This window comes from Corvus hawaiiensis, chromosome W (assembly GCF_020740725.1).
Source record: "Corvus hawaiiensis isolate bCorHaw1 chromosome W, bCorHaw1.pri.cur, whole genome shotgun sequence".
NCBI classification, from domain to species: Eukaryota; Metazoa; Chordata; class Aves; order Passeriformes; family Corvidae; genus Corvus; species Corvus hawaiiensis.
In genome coordinates this window covers 3,112,985-3,124,114 of record NC_063254.1, presented here as the reverse complement: position 1 = coordinate 3,124,114, position 11,130 = coordinate 3,112,985, and the positions used below count along the sequence as shown (strand labels likewise).

Sequence of the window (11,130 nt, the reverse complement as noted above, 5' to 3'; positions counted from 1 at the left end):
GTACAGAAAGGCATATCTACCCAAATAGGGGAAGAGACGCTAGCCACCTACATGATTGCCTTAGATAAACAGCTTAGAGAAATTTGAAAACACGTGGCTGGAACCCAAAGTCGAAGCTTGGATGGTCCTGTACATGACATTCAGCCTGGAGATTATGTATATGTTAAGTCTCTTACAGAAAAGACTCTGGAACCACAGTGGGAAGGACCATTCCAGGTGCTTCTCACCACTTACATCGCGATTAAGATCAGAGGACAGAGTGCCTGGATTCACCATACTCGAGTAAAGAAAGCTCCAGAGGCTCCTTGGAAAGTGACCCCTGGGGATGATGAACTGAAATTGAAGTTTACCCGAACAAAATGAAAATGTCAGGGTGGCACGCAAGTATAACCCAGAAAATTGTTTTTCTCACAGTCATAATTGTAACCTTCAGTTGGGAAGTTATTCATAGGAGAGAAGACATACGGTCCCAAGCCTTTATGCGGTTTACGGACGCATGGGGAAATATTCTGATTTAAAAAATTTAAACCTGTTGACTGTGGTCATGCACGTAAATCAAGTGTATACAAAGCAAGAATGGGAAAAACAAAGAACTTGGCAGCTCCAGGGAACTGTAGGAGAGAAAATCAAGATAGGATGCCGAATGATTAACGGAACTACTCATAGAAAAGCAACCCAAATCAGTGTCTCAACTACTCCTACAGACAGACACCATGAGATCTGTAGTCATTCAAGTGAAGCAGATTGTTGGTATAATTTTACATTAGTACAGACCCTTGAAGTGGTTTGTCTTTGGGGCCAAGACAGTAATGGACTCTCATTCAAATTCCAGATAAATGTCATGGCTAGGCCTACTACGACCTACTCTGGCAATCAGATCCAAACCCATGTCACATCACTTAAATCTGAGCCAAAAGTTTATGAGATTGGCCCTTATGTAGCGAGAAACACAGGCCAGCAATTACTGCTGTTTAATCCAGAGTGGTCTCTTAAGCGTGTAGAACTACTAATGCAAATTAACATTTCTGAGATCCAACCAGCCTGCTCCCCTTTAATTCAAATATCCTTTGAAGGGTGGACAGCCTGGCTGCAGAAGCAAACCCCCCTCAAGGGCAGAATGCGGAGAGACCTGACTGGCATGCTGGGAACAGGACTGGGAGTCATAAATGGGATTGATTCAGAGATACTGATGAATAAATTGGCCACGGCAACCAGTGACTTGACCAAATTAAAACAGCCCCTACAATCTTCCCTATTAGCATTGGGAAACTGTGGATAATTCACGATAGAGGGCGGGGAAATGTAGGAGATTAGGGACAGGCGTTCGGAAGATACCGCGTTGTGCGGGACAGGTAAAACCCCTCCCCTCTACAGGTAATACCTGACCAGAAGAAAGTGACGTGGTAAACCCAGGTTATTTAAACCTGTGTAACCCATGAATAAACGCCATTTGCCGTCCACCAAATTGGCGTATGCGAGCTGATGGCCCGAACGACCTGAGGTGGTCGTCGTACCGTTCCTGAACCAGGTCGCTACGCCTCCCTAGAGGCAACAAGTGGTGCCGAAACCCGGGATCCGGAATCGGAACTGGGATCGGGAATTCGCCTGGACGGGTGAACGGTGGCCGGCGTGGCTCCCGGACCAGCGTGGAGGATGGAAGCTCTCACGAAGGTCGTATCTCAGATTCATAAGCAATGGGGCATTGATTGCAAGCCAAAAGATTTTACTCTCGCTGTTGCGAGGCTTTTGGAAATTGGGGTCATAGACCGACCGGTGGATATACTCCACCCAGAAGTATGGGACAAATGTACCAAGGCTCTAGCCGACGAAACAATGTCCTCGGGTTCGGGGAAATCCCTTAAATTATGGGGAAAAGCCGTGCAGGCTTTGCGTAAGGCTCTGCAAGAGCAGGAGACCTGGAAAGCCGCACGGAACTGTTTGCTAGCCACACCTCGGCTGGGAGTTGGGGCAGCTACGCAAACGGCAGATGAAAGCAGCCCTGCCGAGCGCACAGACTCGCAGGAGCAAGGACCCTCTCCACAGCCCCCCAGCCCAACCCTACCTACAGAGGGAAAGGAGCGGGCGCAGTCATTCTGGGGCGGGCTGGTGGAGGAATCACGGGGGGCTGCCGTTAAAGCGGAGTCCGAAACGGCGTGGGCGAGACCCCCACCCTATGCCCCGCAGAATGGCGCCGACCCCGGAGGGGATGGGGGGGGCGCACACGCGGCCGGCAGAAGCGGGGGAGGTGCGCAGGGAGATACACACGCGGCCGGCGGGAGCGGGGGAGGTGCGCCGGGAGACACACGCGGCCAGCGGGAGCGGGGGTGGCGCGCCAGGTAACGCAGACGCGGCCGGCGGGAGCGGGGGAGGTGTGCCAGGTCACACAGACGCGGCCGGCGGGAGCGGGGGTGGCGCGCCAGGTAACGCAGACGCGGCCGGCGGGAGCGGGGGAGGTGCGCCAGGTAACACAGACGCGGCCGGCGGGATCAAAGAAGGGCCGCCAGATACCGCAGACGCGCGTGAACGGAAAAGGGGGGGGAATCCCGGAGGGGGAACCAGGGCCAACCAGAGCGCTCGCCCGGAAACATGCCCATATATAGCAAGGGCCTCCCTCAGCAGGAGGCGGGGCGAGCCCAGGGGGAAGGAACGGCCCAATCCTAAGAGAAGGGGGCGGGGTAGGAGCCCGGTGAAAAAGCTCCGGAGCCCGGAAGTATCCAGTCAGTCGACTTCCGGCTCCGAGTCGGACTATAGCTGGAGCGAGTGGCCTGACGAATGGTCCGTAACCGACTCCGACCAAGATTATTTAAGAATAGATAAATGCTATAACCACCGCGCTCCTACTTGGGCCAAGGGGAAATTTGAAAAAGAACGTACTCCGCTTACAGACTGGAGAAAGATAAAAACAGCCTGTGCTGAATGGGCCCCTTCAGCCACGCTAGCTTTCCCGGTCCGGGTAGGAGGGCAAGGCGGAAACCAGAGGGCTTTGCACTTAATGTTCCTTTTGGCTACTCAGCAGCACAAAATCCACACCAGTGCAGGTGGAACACCCCCCGCAGAGGAGTCACTCTGAGTCAGATCACCGGCCAAGGCAAGTGCTTTGGCAGTGCAGCCTTAGCAAAACGAATAGGCAATGTCTGTACTGAATTTGTCAAACTTGACAAAACGATCAATAAGTGGGTGGTCCCATCCGCGTCAGGAATGTTTGTTTGCCAGCAATCTGGAATAAGCCCCTGTGTGCTCCTTGATTTGATAAATTCGATAACTCTGCTGATTTTTGTGTCCAAGTTTTAATTGTTCCTAGAGTCCTGTATCACCAAGAAGAAGAAATGTACCACCTTTTTGAAGAACCTAGCCGGCTCCACAAGAGAGAGATAATAACAGGCATAACCATCGCAATGCTGCTCGGCCTTGGAGCCACCGGCGCAGCCACAGGTGTTTCAGCCCTCGTGACCCAACACCAGGGACTTTCTCAGCTGCAGATGACTATTGATGAGGACTTACAAAGGATTGAAAAATCCATCTCCTTTCTAGAGAAATCTGTTTCCTCTCTCTCAGAAGTCGTCCTGCAGAACAGGCGAGGACTGGACCTCTTGCTCATGCAACAAGGAGGCCTGTGTGCCGCCTTGAAAGAGGAATGCTGCTTTTATGCAGACCACACCGGAGTTGTACGGGACTCAATGACTGAACTGAGAAAGACTAGCCCAGAGAAGAAGAGAAAGAGAAGCCCAACAAGGATGGTTCGAGTCATGGTTTAACCAGTCTCCATGGCTGACCACCCTTGTTTCCACTCTAATAGGCCCCCTCACTATGTTACTCCTAACGTTGATTTTCGGGCCTTGCATACTAAACAAATTGGTGTCATTTGTTAAAAGCCGGTTAGAAAAGGTTAACATTCTGTTTGTTGACCGCCAGCAATTGCTCTAGAGTGCATTTATTTTCTGAATGTTATATCACTTTTTATAACTTGTTATGCAGGTTTTTACTAGTTCTTGAAATTTTATACCATTTATACTTTGCATGTTTTTTAATCAATCATGGCGGGGGGGGAAATGTGGATAATTCAGGATAGAGGGGGGGGAAATGTAGGAGATTAGGGACAGGCGTTCGGAAGATACCACGTTGTGCGGGACAGGTAAAACCCCTCCCCTCTACAGGTAATACCTGACCAGAAGGAAGTGACGTGGTAAACCCAGGTTATTTAAACCTGTGTAACCCATGAATAAACGCCATTTGCCTTCCACCAAATTGGTGTATGCGAGCTGATGGCCCGAACGACCTGAGGTGGTCGTCGTACCGTTCCTGAACCAGGTCGCTACGCCTCCCTAGAGGCAACAGGAAACAGCCAGTGGCAAGTCTCAAAAATACTCCCAGACCTCGCAAAATTCAGCGACCTGGACCACAGACTGATATTAAACACACTTGGCACAGCTCAGGACAATGTCTCATTAGCCCTTAGCTGCATACAAGCTCAATTATGGATGCAGTCCACAGCTTCCTTAATCATAAGAGAAGGTAATGAAGGCGTTTTTCCTATTGAAATCCGAGGAGCTGTTTGGGACAATGCTACTAAATTAGAAAGAAAGCGCCAATCCTGGTGGACCCTGGTAAATTTCACCTATGACCCAATGACTAACATAGCTACTGCCTTTGTGCTTACGATACAGAATGCCACAGTTTATGTAATTCATCCGATTGTCGCATTGGGACTAAACCATAAAGGGACAGTTTTTTACCCCTCCAAACACAGAGTATGGGCTCGGATGATGAGAGGAAAGTGGCAAACAGTAAATTTAGAATCTTGCATCACACGGGAACAACAAGGATTTATCTGTGAAAGTAATACACCTGATGCCAAAGACATGTCTTGATGCAGAACAAGGCATTTGTCACTTTGAGATCCACCCAGACACTTCACCAAAAACTGTACTTGTATATATTGGCCAAGGCTGTGTGTGCTTAAGAACTATCTGCACTTCTATGATGATAGATGACAGTAATATAAATGTAGCTGCCAAGAATCACTCTAATTTTTGTATTTGTAATTTTACCAAGATTGTTGGGTGTGACTTTTTGTATTTAGCACCAGTTGTGTCTCATCAATTAATAAGGTCTAACTACACCATATACCATAAATTGCTACCCACACCTATTGGGATGGACCTCACATTAGTAAAGCAATTAGTGAAACATCAGGACCTAATGGAGATTTTTAGAGAAATCCAAAGAAACGGGGAAAGGACCTTAATCACCGTCCATTATGACACACAAGAAATCAGCAGAATCTTGCAAAGAGTAAAACAAGATGCAAGCCATAACTGGTGGGACTCGCTTTTCGGGTGGTCACCTACCACAACTGGCATCCTAAATACGTTATGTTGCCCCATAATTGTTTTATTAACCTTGGTTAGTACCTGCCTCATGCTGTCTATCACATTGCTTATTTGGAACTATAGAGTACTGAAAAGGTTATCAGTTTTAACTACTTTGCCAAATGCACATGGGAAAACATTAAGGGATGCTTACCAAAAAATTCATTAGGCAAAGAATTTATGTATTAGTAAAGGAATTTACTAACTCTTTAGAAAAGGGGGGACTGAATCAGGGGGATGGGAAGCAGAAGAATTAGTTTGTTAAGAACAATGCATCTAGCTTGGTCAACATACCAGAGCAGGAAGAAAAGATAAGAGACCACTGATAAGGGCAGGGGGAGTCTCGGACAGACATCCTGTGCTCAACCCAAAACTAGCTCAAACCAGTCTCGAAGCTTAAACTCGGGCCAGGGGTATAAAGAGCATGCACAGGGAGGAAAGGTGAAAAGTTCAGGATGAGGAAGACTCCTGGCTTCATCAGAAGAAGACCCTCGGAGACCCCTACCAAAGCCAACAGACAACACTGCACAAGCACAACGCGGATGTAAATGACTTTTGGGTTCATTATAATACGAAGCGAGGCTGGGCGGGGCTAGGTGATGAATATGTATAGGCATATTGGGAAACTTAATGGATATGGAACTTGTAACCCAATAAATACCAAGCTGAATGCAGCTGTCGGCACGCATGACTTTGGAGGAGCTATCCCCCATGCGTCCCAGCGCTGGAATAAACATACCTACTTTACTACTTATTCTGGTAGTGGAGTCTTTTCCGCTCATCACCACCAGTGCCATTCCAAATACCTTGTTTAATTCATCCTAATAGTATGTACTGTGGCTGGGTCGAATGTAAGTGTGAACGCTGTAAGCAAAATCGGTATTGTATTTCCTATAAGCGGCAACCTTGATGTCTGCAGTGCCGTAGATATAACCACCTGACTGCACTCCATGACCTTCAACGCCTAGCACAGGTTGTAACCCTAATTTGTGGGTGGAAACTAGCACTCTCTGCTGAGTGTGAAATAAGTAAAAAGCAGTGGGAAATTATACAAGCCCGGGTAAAAGAGCATTGGCCTGACGGTCAGTAAGACACTTAGAATTATCCGAATTATACAGCATAAGAATAATGCAAACTCTCAAAGGACCAAAAGAAATCATTACCAACCAAAAGACCCAAAGTAGGCGGCTTTCGTTTAAAACATCCCCACTTAAATCATCAAGCATGGGTATTGTGCAAATGTGTTAAATGCCCAAATAAGTGGTATTGCTCCTCAACAAAGAGGCATCCCCACTGTCTGAACTGCCAAAATAATAAAGAACAAAAGGGTCAGCAAAATGCTGTGGTAGAACAAATTTTGTGTGGGTGGGAGTTACTTGTATCTGAAATTTGGGAAATTCCCAAAGAAAAGTGGGAACAAGAATTATGCTTATGTGCAGTACGGTTTGCATGGAAGTGGGACAAGCGGCGTAAAGAGGCCAAGACCGGGTTGGCCTCTGCACTTGCCTTAGGTATAGTCCGGCCACGAGCAGCAACCTCGGAGGGCATGAGACAAGGGGGTGTATGCCATACCGGACCTCTGATTATAACCATGGCGATCGTAATTATCGCATGCATCCTTGCATGGGTAACCCCAAGCAATGCAAATCCAGCAAATCCCTGCACCAAGTGTAACTCCCTTATACGATGGGGCAGTCGTGCTTCTTATCTAACCTGGCACACGACAGTAAATGACGAATGTTATTACAAAGCATCCCTAGAGACTTGTAATTATGGTAAACACTCACTATGGGTAGCCAAGTTAAAATCCTCAGGGGGACACCAGCCGGGACCACTGTGTCTGAAGGGACAGTATGCTTGTTTTGTCAATGCAGAAATGTGGGGCATTTCAGACGGTGGGGGTGCACAAGACAAAATTAAAAAAGAACTAAGAAAGCAGTGAGTGCAGACTCCCAAAAGCTCCTCGAAACAGACTCAGTCACTCCCAACTCTTTCACATTCCCTCTACAAGACAGTTAAAGAACAGCTAAAAGAAACAATAGCTTTCCTGCTAGTAGGCGAAAATCTGTTTATAGATTTAATGGAATGGAACAGCCCAAGTGCTAAATGTCAGCGACTGTTGGATATGCGCAGGTGCTTTAACAACAGAGCTATGGCCCTGGAAGGGAATTAGCCTATTAGAATAAAACCAAAATATCTAGAGAACACCGTCCTGAAGGATGGATGCTAAATTCAGGAGTAATGGGTGAAGAATGCATCAGGAGGGAAGGTAAATCAATGTATAAAACCTCGGTAGGAATAACCCTGTGTAAAAGAACTCTATTCACAAATGTGACCCACCGTTGGTGGTCACCAAAAACCCCCAATGGCTATTGGAAACTGAATAAACAACCAGATGAAAAATGTAGCACCTGGAAAAACATTACCTTATTCTGGTGTAACAGTAGCAATGATGACTTTATCAGTCCTTTTGCAGTCATGGCAGAGTTACATAATTACTGGAGCCGCAGTAACAGTGTTAATATACCATGGGATGCCCCCGATGGGCTCTTTTGGATTTGTGGGAGAAAAGCTTATACTAAACTTCCCAAAGATTGGAGAGGAGTTTGTACAATTGGAACCATTCAGCCAGGATTTTTTCTATTGCCAAAGGCAGTAGGGAAAAATTTAGGCATTCCAGTTTATGAAGATTTACAAAGACAAAAGCAAAGCTCAGCAGAAAATATCCGAAAATGGAGTGGTAATATAGGAGGCACTACAAAGGTGGAAAAACAATGAGTGGCCACCTGAAAGAATAATAGAATATTATGGCCCAGCCACCTGGGCTCAAGATAGATCATGGGGATATAGGACCTCCATTTGTATGCTAAATAGGATAATAAGACTCCAAGCAGTGGTAGAAATCATTAGCAACAAAACAGCCTCAGCCTTAGAATTAATTACTGAACAGTTATCCCAAACCAGTGCAATGGCGTATCAAAACTGTTTAGCCCTTGACTATTTGCTAGCAGAGGAAGGCGGAGTATGTGGGAAATTTAATTCCTCTGATTGTTGCCTGCAAATAACTGATAACGGTCAAGCTATACTCGATATTGCTCCTGACATGCGAAAGATTGCTCATGTACCGGTTCAAAAATGGGAAACAATACTAGAAGCTGGCTGGTGGGATAAATTCTTAGGAACCGCATGGTGGAAAAAACTATTTTTTTTTCCTCGTGTGCGACTGCTGGGTTGATATTCCTTCCTTGTTTAATTCCCTGCTACATTCGGCCAATCACAAGTGTCGTCCAAGGTATGCAGGTAATCACCATGCCTATGGACTCAGGACAAGCTACTTCTGGAACAACACAAAGGATAATGATACTGAGTGTTATAAACATATACTATAATATTGGCTTCTCGCAAGTATAAAGGTAAATATTATATAATGTTAGAAATGCTTTTTGCTGTGTAGATGTAGTTTTCTCTCTTTTTAGCAAGAATGTTAGCAAGTGTGAGCAAGTAAGATAACCTCCAAGCGAACAGAGGATGAGGCCCAAGAAGCTGCTAATTAACACTTTGTCCAGGGAACTAAAGGGCCCAAAGGCTACTCCGCCCGGAGAACTCGCGGCCAGGAGAGTCTGAGAGCCGTTATCACCGCTCTGCCCGGAGAGACAAAGAGGCTCAAAGCTGCAATCAGCCCTGACTGTCTGGAGAATTAAGAGATCCACCCTACCATCAATTTTTACCTAGCGAGCCCAACCCCAAGAATCAAAAGAAATAAAACCGCAAGGCAGAAGAATACGCATGCTCTAAAAAGGCGGAACCAAGGAGTGGCCATGCAGAACAGCTCCTGGAAAAGTTTGAATATGAATAGAGAACAGACAGTAAAAATGGTATAAAAAGGACTCACCTCGAGTATCAGGTGTGCTCTTGGCAGAGCGCCAAGGCACCCGGCCGTTACCTCTTTGCTTTATTTTATGTGTCTCTTATTGTCTTTATATTAAACCCTTTAAATTCTCACAGGGGAGCGAACCTCGTTTTTCACAATTGGGGGCTCGTCCCGGATCTACACCTCGCCTCTGAAAAGCGTGGGAGGATTCAAAAAGCGAGGGTGAGGCGCCCCCCGCCCACGTTGGCAGGGTCCTTGCTTAGCATCCTCTGGCGCGGTTTGGTGGCAGCAGGGCAACACCCGGAGGACAAGAAAGACACAAAAATAAAGCAAATGAAAGAGAGCGCTCTCGACAAAAATCCCACAGACACTGGAAAAGAAACAGGACTGGTAAGTATTGTCCAAAGAAAAAAGGGGTGGTTACGGGAGATGAATGTGTGTGAATGAGCCGCGGACTGGTTACCCCCAGATCTGCGAAGCGAGTGTGGCAGTCTCTGAGTGCTGCGGTTCCGTCTGGTTCGCGAGAGCAGCGGCCAGCGAGGAGATGAAGCAAGAGATAAGAAGAGTGAAAGAATGTCCCGGGGTGACTGGGACGGGGTACCAGGGAAGGGGTTGCATATGCTGGGTTGAGGAAAACTCCAAGAACACCCAGGGTCTAAAGGTACCCCAAGAGAATTTGGGGTTGGATGCTAGCAGTGCTGGGTTGAGGGAAATCCAAGAACACCCAGAATCCTAAGGATTATATAATACCCATGGGTGGATACTAACAAGTGACTTGAAAAAGGTACCTTATTATTCCGTTGTGAGTAAGAATGAGTGAGTGAACAAATATTAAAAAAAGAGTGAATGTGTGAATGAAAAACTGTGTAATTAGAAGTTAACTTTGTTTTTGGGGAAGGTGGGCTATAATAAATTTTTTTTATTTTTTGTACTGTGAAAGGGTGGGTAGTATTTTACAGCAGTGAAGTTGGTGTTTTAAAGGAATGAGTTAGTATTTCAAAGGGGGGGATAAATTGATATTTTGAAAAGAGTAAGTTGGAATAGAGAACCCCTGGAAAAATGGGACAACAACCTAGTAAATTAAGTTCAAATTATAAAAGGGTGCCAGAAGATATACCCCAAGACAGTCCCCTCGGGGTCAAACTCACGAACTGGGAAACTGATCCTTCTACAAAAGGAAAAGATAAAGTAAAAATGATTCAATTCTGCATGAAAGAGTGGGTAAAAAAGGAAATCTGATCTGATCATGTGTACTGGCCAAAATATGGGTCTGATGAGGCATGGATTTGCCAGGCTCTAAATGTATTTGTAAATTCAAAAGAGCCATCTCACCCTGAGGAGGGAGAATATGCTTCTTGCTGGACAGGAATTACAAAACCTCTGGGAACCAAAGTCTTTAAAATATCACTTTAAAATATCAGAAACCCCAGAGGAGAAGCAAACAGAAGAGAAAAAAGAGTGGGGCCCTTTAGAAGTATTGCCTCCGCCGCCAGTGCCAGAGGCTGCCCCCCTCCCCCCAGCTCCGGGGTTTCCTCCGCCAGCCATCCCTCTGCCCGCACCGGGGGCCTTTCCCCCGGCAGCCCTCCCGCCCCAATGGAGCTGGGGGGGAGCCCTGCCCCTGCCCATGCCAGGGATCCCACCCTTCCCATATATCTCGGGAATCCCAGCACCCTCAATTGAATCAAGGGAAACATCACACGTCCCGGCTTCAGCCCCCACCTCTCCTGCCTTGAGAAACCCGGCTTCAGCGCCGGACCCCGCCTCCTGCGCTCCGGAATATTTGGCTTCACTGCCAGACCCCACCCCCACCCTCTGCACTTCAGAATATTCGGCTTCAGCGCCAGACTCTGAATCTGCCCCTCCTCCCCAGGGGAGTTCGGTGCTTTTTTC

General features: G+C 47.0%; 1 protein-coding gene across 1 annotated transcript; it reads left to right on the top strand.

The window, feature by feature from the left end:
* Positions 1–1,450: 1,450 nt before the first annotated feature.
* On the top strand, positions 1,451–3,681 carry LOC125319311 (translation initiation factor IF-2-like). Its single transcript, XM_048290422.1, has 2 exons — positions 1,451–2,369; positions 2,454–3,681. Exons 1-2 carry the CDS (start codon positions 1,988–1,990, stop codon positions 3,068–3,070), a joined length of 999 nt encoding a protein of 332 aa, XP_048146379.1. The 5' UTR covers positions 1,451–1,987; the 3' UTR covers positions 3,071–3,681.
* The last annotated feature ends 7,449 nt before the right edge of the window (positions 3,682–11,130 follow it).